Below are 13,244 nucleotides of genomic sequence, written 5' to 3' on the forward strand. Positions count from 1 at the left end.
AACTAAAAATTTTTCACTTATACTACAGGAATTTCCTTATTTTCATCACCTTCCATTCTATTTTCTAGACGATGCTAGATTGTACACTGTTGGTCGCCTAGTTTTGGAAACCGAAGTGAAGAATGAACGGAAAAATAGAAAATCTACACTTAGATTGCAGGAATTTCCTTATTTTCATAATCTTACATTATATTTTCAAGACGAGGCTAGATTGCACACTGTTGGTCGCCTCGTTTTGTAAACAGATGTGAAGAATTAATGGAAAAAATAGAAAATCTTCACTTACGTTACAGGAATTTCCTTATTTTCTTCATTTTAAACTCTTTGTTTAGGACGAGGCTGCATTGTACGTTCTTGGTCGCCTAATTTTGGAAAAAGAAAATAAGAATAAATAGAAAAATAATAGATCCCACTTACATTTGAGGAATTTCCTTATTTTCATCACCATACCTTCTATTCTCAAGACGAAGCTAGATTGTACACTGTTGGTCGCCTAGTATTGGAAAAAGAAGTGAAGAATGAATGGAAAAATAGAAAATCTTCACTTAGATTGCAGGAATTTCCTTATTTTCATCACCTTCCATTCTATTTTCTAGACGATGCTAGATTGTACACTGTTGGTCGCCTAGTTTTGGAAACCGAAGTGAAGAATGAACGGAAAAATAGAAAATCTTTACTTAGATAGCAGGAATTTCCTTATTTTCATAATCTTACATTATATTTTCAAGACGAGGCTAGATTGTACAATGTTGGTCGCCTTGTTTTGAGAACAGAAGTGAAGAAAGGCTGGAAAAAATGGAAATTCTTTACTAACATTACAGGATTTTCCTTATTTTCATCATCTTACAATCTATTTTACTGACGAGGCAAGATTGTACACTGTTGTTCGACTCGTTTTGGAAACAGATTTGAAAAATAAATGGAAAAATAGAAAATCTCCACTTACATAACAGGAATTTCTTTATTTTCTTCATCTTAAACTCTTTGTTTAGGACGAGGCTGCATTGCACGTTCTTGGTCGCCTGGTTTTGGAAAAAGAAAATAAGAATAAATAGAAAAATACTAGATCCCACTTACATTTAAGGAATATCCTTATTTTCATAATCTTACATTCTATTTTCAAGACGAGGCTAGATTGCACACTGTTGGTCGCCTAGTTTTGGGAACAGAAGTGAAGAATGAACGGAAAAATAGAAAATCTTCACTTGCATTAAATAAATTTCCCTATTTTCATCACCTTACATTCTATTGTAATGACGAAGCTGGATTGTACACTGTTGGTCGCCTCGTTTAGGAAATAGAAGTGAAGAATGAATGCGTGAAATAGAAAATCTTCACTTACATTACAGGAATTTCTTTATTTTCATCACTTTACATTCTATTTTATTGACGAAGCTGGATTGTACACTGTTGGTCGCCTTGTTTTGGAAACAGAAGTGAAGAATGAATGGAATAAATAGAAAATGTTCTCTTAGGTTACAGGAATTTCCTTATTTTCTTCATTTTAAACTCTTTGTTTAGGTCGAGGCTGCATTGTACGTTCTTGGTCGCCTGGTTTTGGAAAAAGAAAATAAGAATAAATAGAAAAATAATAGATCCCACTTACATTTGAGGAATTTCCTTATTTTCATCACCTTACATTCTATTTTCAAGACGAGGCTGGATTGCACACGGTTGGTCTCCTCGTTTTGAAAACAGAAGTGAAGAATGAATGGAATAAATAGAAAATCTTCACTTAGATTACAGGATTTTCCTCATTTTCATTACTTTTAATTCTATTTTCAAGACGAGGCTAGATTGCACACTGTTGGTCGCCTCGTTTTGAAAACAGAAGTGAAGAATGAATGGAATAAATAGAAAATCTTCACTTACGTTACAGGAATTTCCTTATTTTCTTCATTTTAAACTCTTTGTTTAGGTCGAGGCTGCATTGTACGTTCTTGGTCGCCTGGTTTTGGAAAAAGAAAATAAGAATAAATAGAAAAATAATAGATCCCACTTACATTTGAGGAATTTCCTTATTTTCATCACCTTACTTTCTATTTTCAAGACGAGGCTGGATTGCACACGGTTGGTCTCCTCGTTTTGAAAACAGAAGTGAAGAATGAATGGAAGAAATAGAAAATCTTCACTTAGATTGCGGGAATTTCCTAATTTTCATCACCTTATCTTCTATTCTCAAGACGAAGCAAGATTGTACACTGTTGGTCGCCTAGTTTTGGAAACCGAAGTGAAGAATGAACGGAAAAATAGAAAATCTTTACTTAGATAGCAGGAATTTCCTTATTTTCATAATCTTACATTATATTTTCAAGACGAGGCTAGATTGTACAATGTTGGTCGCCTTGTTTTGAGAACAGAAGTGAAGAAAGGCTGGAAAAAATGGAAATTCTTTACTAACATTACAGGAATTTCCTTATTTTCATCATCCTACAATCTATTTTACTGACGAGGCAAGATTGTACACTGTTGTTCGACTCGTTTTGGAAACAGATTTGAAAAATAAATGGAAAAATAGAAAATCTCCACTTACATAACAGGAATTTCTTTATTTTCTTCATCTTAAACTCTTTGTTTAGGACGAGGCTGCATTGCACGTTCTTGGTCGCCTGGTTTTGTAAAAGGAAAATAAGAATAAATAGAAAAATACTAGATCCCACTTACATTTAAGGAATATCCTTATTTTCATAATCTTACATTCTATTTTCAAGACGAGGCAAGATTGAACACTGTTCATCGCCTGGTTTTGGAAATAAATTTGAAAAATAAATGGAAAAGAAGAAAATCTTCACTTACATTACAGGAATTTCCTTATCTTCTTCACCTGACATTCTATTTTCGAGACGTGGCTACTTGTACACTGTTGGCCGGCTGTTTTTGAAAAAAAGAAGTGAAGAATGAATGGAAAAATAGAAAATCTTCACTTAGATTGCAGGAATTTCCTTATTTTCATCACCTTACATTCTATTTTCAAGACGAGGCTAGATTGTACATTGTTAGTCGCCTAGTTTTGGGAACAGAAGTGAAGAATGAACGGAAAAATAGAAAATCTTCACTTGCATTAAATAAATTTCCCTATTTTCATCACCTTACATTCTATTGTAATGACGAAGCTGGATTGTACACTGTTGGTCGCCTCGTTTAGGAAATAGAAGTGAAGAATGAATGCAAGAAATAGAAAATCTTCACTTACATTACAGGAATTTCTTTATTTTCATCACTTTACATTCTATTTTATTGACGAAGCTGGATTGTACACTGTTGGTCGCCTTGTTTTGGAAACAGATTTGAAAAATAAATGGAAAAATAGAAAATCTTCACTTAGATTACAGGATTTTCCTTATTTTCATTACTTTAAATTCCATTTTCAAGACGAGGCTAGATTGCACACTGTTGGTCGCCTCGTTTTGAAAACAGAAGTGAAGAATGAATGGAACAAATAGAAAATGTTCTCTTAGGTTACAGGAATTTCCTTATTTTCTTCATTTTAAACTCTTTGTTTAGGTCGAGGCTGCATTGTACGTTCTTGGTCGCCTGGTTTTGGAAAAAGAAAATAAGAATAAATAGAAAAATAATAGATCCCACTTACATTTGAGGAATTTCCTTATTTTCATCACCTTACATTCTATTTTCAAGACGAGGCTGGATTGCACACGGTTGGTCTCCTCGTTTTGAAAACAGAAGTGAATAATGAATGGAAAAATAGAAAATCTTCACTTAGATTGCAGGAATTTCCTTATTTTCATCACCTTCTTTCTATTTTCAGGACGAGGCAAGATTGTACACTGTTGGTCGCCTCGTTCTGAAAATAGAAGTGAAGAATGAATGCAAAAACTAAAAATTTTTCACTTACATTACAGGAATTTTCTTATTTTCTTTACCTTACATTCTATTTTCTAGACGAGGCTAGATTGTACATTGTTAGTCGCCTAGTTTTGGGAACAGAAGTGAAGAATGAACGGTAAAATAGAAAATCTTCTCTTGCATTAAATAAATTTCCTTATTTTCATCACCTTACATTCTATTTTCAAGCCGAGGCTTGATTGTACACTGTTAGTCGCCTTGTTTTGAAAGCAGAAGTGAAGAATGAATGCAAGAAATAGAAAATCTTCACTTACATTACAGGAATTTCTTTATTTTCATCACTTTACATTCTATTTTAATGACGAAGCTGGATTGTACACTGTTGGTCGCCTCGTTTAGGAAATAGAAGTGAAGAATGAATGCAAGAAATAGAAAATCTTCACTTACATTACAGGAATTTCTTTATTTTCATCACTTTACATTCTATTTTAATGACGAAGCTGGATTGTACACTGTTGGTCGCCTTGTTTTGGAAGTAGATTTTCAGAAGAATGGAAAAAATAGTAAATCTTCACTTTAATTTCAGTAAATTTATTATTTTGTCATCTTATATTCTATTTTAACGACGAGGCTATATACTACACAACTGGTCGCTTTACTTCGGGAGTAGAAGTGCAGAAGGAATGGAAAAAATAGAGAATCACTCTTCTATTACACGAAATTCCTTCATTTCATCATCATTCCATGTTAAGGACGAGAATAGAAAGTAAACTCGAATAGTAATAATATTACGAGAATAGTAAAGTAATGGTAGCAGGAATTCAGAAAGAACCGTACAAATAGAGAATTATCACTATGACACCAAATTCCTTCATTTCTTTATTATACATACTGTGTTAAAGGCGTGGCTCCATAGTTCGTTCTTGATCGGCTTCTTATGGATGCGGATGTTCCTTAAGAACGGAAAATAGAACATCTTCATTAACACTATAGTTTTTTAATATCTTTTATCAAACGTTCCATTTTAAAGCTACAGAAAGATAATACTCTCTTGGGCGGGTAGTTTTGGATGCAGAGCTTCAGATTTGTTGTAATAAATAGAAAAGCTTTATTTACATTTCAGTAAATTCCTTATTTTTTTTCATATTGCATTCTATTTAAAGGTCGAGGCTAGGTACTACACTCTTGATCGGCTCTTTTGGATGCAGAAGTTCAGAATGAATGGAAAAAGGAATGAATCTTTATTAGGTTTATATTCTATTATTCTATTTTAACGCTGGAGCAAGATACTACACTGTTGGTCTACCTGTACTTGAAGTTAAAGTTCAGGATACCCGGAGGAAATTTCTTATATTCCTTATCTTACATTCTGGTTTAATGCTGAATATTCAATCAATTGTAAATGCATAGCCATATCTATCTGCTGCTGCTTTGCTAGAGAACGTGCCACAGCACGCGTGGCCATGTACAACACGTAGTACTTACCTCAAAATAATTTGTTTTTAAATTTTATAAAATGGGTATTCAAAAAATAAACGTACAACATTTTTTATTAGATTTTTTTGGAAATAGTTCATCTGTATTAATTTTGAAAAATAAATTTATTAAAATATAATGATAGGCGCATTGAATTACATTGTATGTGGACATGTTGATACGTTCTGTCTCTAATTGATATAATAATTTTTTATATTGTATTAATAGATTGTTTTTATTTTTTATGTATAATGTTTGATCTTATTTATGTTTAAGCCATTCGAAATCAATTTCTATTAAAAATTAGTTTAAATGATGGTACTCTAGTTGTACTTCATTTATTATTTCAAGTGTTATTATTCATGATTTTTAATTTATGGTAACATACTTTAGGTAGTCTGTCATAGATTATTTTCAATATCCTAATCCACCAATTATCAGTTTTTTACAATTTGATGTTTAATTCTAACTGAACCGAACTCAGCTGTAACCTTTATATCTTGGAATCTCTACTAGCCAAAAAGTACAATGATTTGAAATATTCCACTTGAACTATATGTAAGCTAGTGGCACTGGTTTTGAAACAAGAATCTCCGTTGATGGAGAATCATACTTTAAACTTATGTTGATTAAAAATAGTTCTAGAAACAGAATTACCAAAACCAGTAATTAGATATAATAATAATAATAATAATAGGCGCTAATGTCCTGTTGATGCGCAAAAAATACAAAAAAATTTATGAAAGAGTATTCAAATAGGGGGGGAAAAAAAGAAATAGTTGCCACCCAAAATAAAATGAACTTTTTAGAAATATTTCGAGAGAATTTGTTTTAGTAGGTGCTCTAATCGGCCAGGAATTCACTGTTAGAAGTCCACCAATGTGTTAACTGATTTTTCTCATTCCTCAACTTTATCTTCTTTAGATATTGCTGAGAACTGCAAAACAAAAACAAAATGTTAGTGATTATAAAATAGATTTTTCTTAATTATTAAAGCAGATTCTGTTACAGGATTTTTTTGTTTTTGAATTTTAATTTTATTCTGGTCCAAGCTTTGATTGGCATTTGATTTTTATTTTTGTAGGATCTATATTTATTTATCAGACGGTGTTTACTAGATAACTTTAATTTTCTAAACTGGTTTAATGGGTAATTATACGGGGTGATCCATTTAAAACGCACCAATCGTTAATAACGTTTTAGTAAATCGGAATTTCGAAAAAACCCTCGAAGTAAACTGTATGTTTTTTTTTGTTTAGTTTTCAAATTTTCCACCCCCGATGCTGGATCTTCATTTTTGGTGGAGTTACGGCTAAAAACCCGAAAGGGGTTCCATAAGGATCACTGGTTTTGACAATGATTGTGAAAACTAAATAAGAAACTGTGGAAAATGACGTTAACCCCGTTTCGATATCCCTAATATTAGTCGAGATATTTAAGATCAAAGTTACAATTTTAACTATTCGTGAACGGTTTTCGATATTAATTTTCCTCCAGAAATACACGTTTTGGGAGGTCCTCTGACTGCAAAAAATGTTATTAGGGACGCAAAGAACAAAAATAATAATAATTGAAGATTTTAAAATCATTAGACCAACACCCTGGCAAGATATTCTTACCGTAATCATAGGTCAAGAAGTCTTGCATACGGAGTACATTAAAATGATGTGATGGTTGCTTTTATTTGATGATAAAACAAAATTTATCCTGATTCACCCACAACCATTACATTACACTTCATATTTTAAAATCTCCAATTATTATTATTTTTGTTCTTTGCGTCACAAATAACATTTTTGTAGTCAGAGAACCTCCCAAAACGTGTATTTCTGGTGGAAAATTAATATTGAAAACCGTTCATGAGTTGTTAAAATTGTAACTTTGATCTTAAATATCTCGACTAATATTAGGGGTATCGAAGCAGGGTTAACGTCATTTTCCACAGTTTTTTATGTAGTTTTCACAGTCATTGCCAAAACCAGTGGTCCTTATGAAATCCCAATTGGGTTTTTGGCCGTAACTCCGTCAAAAATAAAGATACAGCATCGGGGGTGGAAAATTTGTAAGCTAGACAAAAAAAAAAACATATAGTTTACTTTGTGGGTTTTTTCGAAATTCCGCTTTCCTAAAAAGTTTTTAGCGATTGGTGCGCTTTAAATGGATCACCCTGTTTAATTGATTTTAATTTGTAGCTGATAAAGAGAAAAAAAAACATAATTTGGAGGCAGAAGCTTTATGATGAGTAGAAATCAAATTTATCTACCCAAACTAGATGTACCTCTCTCTGAAGATGCTTTTCCGTCAGAATAATAGAAGATTAAATTCAAATATCCGTAAAAATATTAAAATTAAACCTAAATGAGAAGAAGCGGCCGTAAAATGATCCAGGACTGTCAAATCCATTGTCTGGAAATGATGAGATGCCTTTGAATAAATAAAAAAAAAAAAAATAGAAAAAATAAAATTATGTCCAGAAATTATGAGTTTCGAACGCGGTTATCGCCAGCTCCCAAATCTCCTAGTACACCCAAAATTGTAAATTCATTTAAATCAATTTAGAAAATCAATGAATTTATAATATTTATTTTATTTTTTTGTAACCATGTAAACAATACATTATGTATTTATTTTTAAAAAAATATAGTTTTAAATAAAAATTAGTAAAAAACGTTCAATGTGATTTATTTTAACTTAATAATAAATAAATAAATAAATAGATGACAAAATGAGAGCAATTTTCCCATCAAAATTTTATAAAGAATTAATTAAACAAACCGGAATTAGAAACTACGCAAAAGAAATAAAATTTGGCAATGAAGGTAAAACTTTACTTTTGAAAGGTGCAGAAACAGTAGCAAACGTTGTATCAGTGACAATCGGTCCTAAAGCTGGTAGCGTCATCGTTGATGGTATGATACCAAAAATTACTAAAGATGGTTCATTGCTAGCGAATAGTATAGCTTTAACCGATCAATATGAAAATGTTGGAGCACAAATTTTAAAAAAATTAGCCGATGCTACCCAAAAACAAGTAAATAATTGTACAAAAATGGCCACAATACTAGCCATGGAAATAGCTAGACAAGGCTATAAGTTCATAATTAAAGGATCAAATCCAGTGCAAATACGAAAAGGTATTTTAGATGGTGCTGAAGTTGGTTGTAAATATTTAGATAGTATTTCAAAGAAAATTGTAACCAGCGATGATATAGCCAAAGTTGCGACAATATTCGCTGAAGGTGATGAAAAACTTGGTGAAGTTATTGGCGAAGCAATTACACTTGTCGGTAAAGATGGTGTAATTACTGTTAAAGAAAGTGACGTGGCGTACGATACGACTCATCTGAGCAGGGGCATCATCTTCCAAAGTGGGGTGTTCAATTGTAATTTTCCAGCTGATAAAGACGGTAAATTGAAATTAGTAAATGCTCTATTATTGATATGCACTCAGAAAATTGAAAATTTCAAAACATTAGTACCAGTTTTAGAGCTAGCTGTAGCTAAACATAAACCATTGGTGATTATGGCTGAAGACTTCTCACCAAATGTTACAATAACATTTGCCTTAAACAATGAAGCTGTAATTGGGATAAAGTGTGTTACAGTAAAAATGCCGAGTGATAAAGATTTTGATAAAGATATATTGTTAGATTTGGCGTACTCTTTTGGTGGTAAAGTTTATGGTGATATAAGTTGTGGTAAAAAACGTCATCAAATTGATGAATCCTATTTTGGAGTAGTACCAGAAATTATTCTAACTAAAACTGAAATGACTTGCTTGCATGGAAATAGTAAACTCGTTTTAGACCAAATTGAGGAAATAAATAAGGAACTAGAATCCTGTAGGGATGTCGATACAAGGATACGTTTAAAAGATAGGCTAAGTAGAATGGAATCAAACATAGCCATTATTTCGATCGATGGTAATGATCAAGAAAAAGCGAAGAAGAAAAAAGAATTAATATATTCAGCGATTGAAAGCACTAAGGTGGCCATGGAAGAGGGTTTAGTACCCGGCGGTGGTATGGCGCTGATCAGATGCCAGGATGCTATAAACCAAATTGACTCAATGACAGACGATCATAAACTTGGCATCAAAATACTAACCAATTCACTAGCAGCACCGTTCAATAAAATCCTAAAAAATAGTCACGATAATCCAGCGTTAATATTGCACAAATTACGGTCATTACCGCATAAAATTGGCTTCGATGTGAACAGTCATGATTTAGTTGATGTATACGAAATGGGAATTGTTGATCAAACGAAAGCTGTTAAACTAGCTTTGAGAAATGCAACAAATACAGCTTCATTGATGATCAATGCTGAAGCTGTGGTTGTTTATAAATTTGATGGAACAGAAATTGTAACCTAATCACATAAATAATGCCTGTTACAAGAAAGTAATGTTTTCTTTATTGTAATATTTTTAATATTAAATTTAATGATTTCTTATTAATATTATTTTTAATATTAGCACTGTAGCTACCATAATGGTGTTGATGGATACTCTTCATGTGCAGGTAAAGCAGTGGCATTCCAAGTACTAGAACAAGTCAAATGTATTGTCACCAAACTCTACAATTATAGAAATAGAAATAAATATGTACCACATTTCCCTCAAAGACTATAGAGACTTACGAACGGGAGAGGAGGTTTCAGTTCCCATTGAACCATGACAGGCGAACTAGCGAGACATTCGACAACATGCTACAATGCCTTATCGATAATCAAAACCGTTTTGTATAACCCGAGTTTGTTAAAAATCCGTATTACTGTTTACAAAAGACAATGAATATTTGGATATTAGATTTTATTTTGAACAAACACTCTACTCAACCAATTTAACACGGTTAATAGAATTATTTACGGTATTCATAACAAAAAATAATTGGCTAAAAACCTGACAAGTTTCAAGTTAAGTTCAAACTGAACAAAACGAGAGAGAAAACAAAACAAAAAAAACTCGTTCATACTCGTCAAAAGTCGACAACATCCGCCATCTGGAATGAACAGCCTGCAAGCTGTTGTACGATTAGGTAGGAGTGTTCTTGGCAGTTAGTCAGTTATCAACCAACCTTAAAGGTTGAGTGTACGGAGTTGTAAAATCTGTTTGGTTATAATTTTTTTTTTTGTTTTTTTTAACATAAACAGTTCTTTTATAAGACGTATTCTGCCGCAAGTTTTCAATTTATTTGCGCAACTTTGGGCAGTTTTAGATCTTTAGAAGAAATTTATCGTTTTGCTGGGGAAGAAAAAAGGAATTTTAAGTTCGGCATACCGATCATTGGGATATTTGAGGATTTAAAACAGTTTTACGTACATTTTTGTAAGGTAGGTTTTTGAAATTATTATTATTGATTTAAACTATCTCTTAGTACTTTTATTGATAACACTTATTATTTCATAAAAGTTGTGGAGAATATATATATATAGGCACTGCAGCCTGAAACCTCCTTTTGTATTTATATTTGTACAACTGTTTTTAAATTGTAAATAAACTTTTCAATTTCAATTATTTCATAAAAGGGGTTTCAATTATTTCATAAAAGTTCAAATAAATTTCATTGGAATTAAAACAATTGTTTAAATAAATTCTGCTATGATTACTGAAAGATAATTAGTTATATTTTATTTTAAACTAATTTATTGCAAAAAAACAAACTGACCTAGCTACTATTATCTAAAACCAGACCAATAAATATCAGTGGGTTTATTTTAAAAGTTAAAAAAAAAACTCCAGTATGTGCCCACCTGCTTTGTAATATTTTTATTCTGGTTAAGTTTCTCATTTGCCTTGGGACAGGAGAACTGTTATAAAAGATTTTGTATCTCCTTTTTCGGGAGGGACTTGGGTCTTACGCAACGTTTTTTATTGACTGCAGTACTCTAGTATCTTGGAATACGGAGGCGCGGTTATTTATTTATTTATTTATTTGATTTTCCTGTCACATTTTATAAGTTCACTATATTTTTATTTTTTAAATGGTGAGCCAAGAATTAAAAGAAAGTAGGCGATTTTGTTGTAACTGCTGTAGGCGATTGTCATGGGGATCAATGACCATAGTTTAACCTTTAATTGTACAGTGTTCTTTCTTTCTAATAAATGACTTTAAATAATTTTTAACGTGCTATAAAATTTTAAATTTTGGCTCCGATTCCAAAAAAAAAAAAAAAAGAACAGTATCGTGACTCCCATGCTGATAATTTTCTTGCAGATTAAAAGACTTCACCTTGTTTACAAGCTATTAGTGTTCATGGATCAATATAATACACTGCGAAATCTCAAATGCGAGAAATGGACACATTTTTTTTTAATTTACTGATAATTTTCAAGATTTTCTAAAATATAAGAGGATAAATTGAAATTCTTACCAATTTTTTTTGTTTTATCTTGACTTTGTAGTAAGATAGTTCTAAGTTCGGGTGTAGAAGCCCTACATTCACCTGAGATCTATAATGGGGAAAGCCTTAGAGCTCGGGCCGCCTATGATTACGCTTATTGAACGTTCTTTGCATCAATGTATGCATCAAAAATGCATCCAACAATTCAATGTTCATTTTTTAATTGTCCAGATTAACTGCTTGAATGAAATATCACTTCGCTTGAGTCTATTTTTTTACATTTAAATTGTTAATTTTTTTTTTTTTTTTTTTACAAAAAATCGATTTGTTCAACTATAATCAGTAAGAACAGGCCATTAAGCATTGTTCTTAGTCAATTTATGTTGAACTAAATAAACATTATCGGTCATTTTTAAGGTTCAACGAATTTGTTATCAATTTCATTGTCGTATAATTATGCTAACTAGACATGGCCGCTATAAATTTTTGTATTTTCCCCCCCTTTTGGCTTGTTATGTGTTATTTGATAGTCATTAACTGTAAAATAATTTATTTTTTGTTTAAAATTGTTTTTAAGTCAACTTTTTAAACATTTAATTTTAGTTTTTGTGAATAACTGAACGTTTTTGTTTCCTTACCGTGAAATTAATCAGCCTTGATTTTCATAATTGTAAACACTTTTCTGAACCTTGCTTGAGGTAAATGTTTATTTCATTGACAAAGTTAAAACTAATTACCTGAATATTCCTTTATAAGGTTAAAGATAATGCCTATTTAGGTCTTAGGACATGGGCAATCGGAATGTTACGTACAACCGAGCCTAAGGAAGTTAAAAAAATGTTTTTTTTGCGGTTTATTAAAAATTAAACTTAAAATAGCTAGAAATGGGAGAGATATGTCTTTTTGATAATGAAAAACTCATTGTTTAAAGCAAAACATGTTTTTTTTATAGTTGGAACCCATATTAAATTAGAGCTGCTCTCAAGCAAAAAAAATAAAGCATACAAAAAAGCAAACGATTACACTCAAAATGGCAGTTATAAATTGCTTGGAATTTTAGACTATAAAGAGTTTTGCGAAAGCTCTGAGCTTTGAATCTTTATTGTTTTTATGTTAACTACATATACACTCTTATTTTTGTGTAAGAGATTAAAAATCTTGCTTCATCAAGATTATTTTTCGCCTCTTCAGTTTAATGTTTTCTACGTTTTAAGTAGAACATAACCTATCTTAATCGTAATCAAACAGATTCAGTTTATTAGCCGTTTTTTAAAGAGCAATATAATGTTACCATTGGATATTTGAATAAAACTGTCATAAAGAGGGATTTTAAAAAACAGAAGAACAATGGACCAGTTCTGTTTCTGTGTATATAACAATGATTTGTTTATAACCTTACTTAGAGTAAACAGCTGTACTGAAGTGCCTTTATAATTTGTTCCCAAAATAGCTAAGTACCACCCCCCTCTTGTTGTCATCGTTCCAAATGTTTAGAATTGGTACTAATTGAATTAAAAAAAAAAATCCATTACCACTGTTTAATTTCTGTTCTAAAAATTCAAATAATTAATTTGTAAACAAAAGACGGTTTGGAATTGAGAGAATGTACTGTAGTAGAG

General features: G+C 31.5%; 2 protein-coding genes and 2 long non-coding RNA genes across 4 annotated transcripts in view; 2 read left to right on the plus strand and 2 right to left on the minus strand.

Moving 5' to 3' along the window:
- Positions 1-1,871: 1,871 nt before the first annotated feature.
- On the minus strand, positions 1,872-2,901 carry LOC141446606 (uncharacterized). The gene is made up of 3 exons (XR_012453796.1): positions 2,797-2,901; positions 2,534-2,609; positions 1,872-1,948 (listed from the first exon to the last, which is right to left on the minus strand). It is a non-coding gene; the product is annotated as an uncharacterized lncRNA (long non-coding RNA).
- A 2,485-nt stretch (positions 2,902-5,386) lies between these two features.
- Positions 5,387-10,188, minus strand: LOC141447392 (uncharacterized). Its single transcript, XR_012454288.1, has 3 exons — positions 9,922-10,188; positions 9,770-9,826; positions 5,387-6,217 (listed from the first exon to the last, which is right to left on the minus strand). It is a non-coding gene; the product is annotated as an uncharacterized lncRNA (long non-coding RNA).
- On the plus strand, positions 7,912-9,683 carry LOC141447377 (heat shock protein 60A-like). Its single transcript, XM_074114869.1, has one exon. It carries the CDS (start codon positions 8,006-8,008, stop codon positions 9,653-9,655), a length of 1,650 nt encoding a protein of 549 aa, XP_073970970.1. The 5' UTR covers positions 7,912-8,005; the 3' UTR covers positions 9,656-9,683.
- A 173-nt stretch (positions 10,189-10,361) lies between the features above and the next one.
- LOC141447380 (dnaJ homolog subfamily B member 6-like) overlaps positions 10,362-13,244 on the plus strand; it is a 247,066-nt gene continuing 244,183 nt past the window's right edge. The window contains exon 1 of the mRNA XM_074114881.1: positions 10,362-10,614. The gene's annotated coding sequence lies outside the window, so the exon portion shown is untranslated. The remainder of the gene's footprint in view (positions 10,615-13,244) is intronic.

This window comes from Rhodnius prolixus, unplaced genomic scaffold (assembly GCF_049639745.1).
Source record: "Rhodnius prolixus isolate KJV_2025 unplaced genomic scaffold, Rpr scaffold_7, whole genome shotgun sequence".
NCBI classification, from domain to species: domain Eukaryota; kingdom Metazoa; phylum Arthropoda; class Insecta; order Hemiptera; family Reduviidae; genus Rhodnius; species Rhodnius prolixus.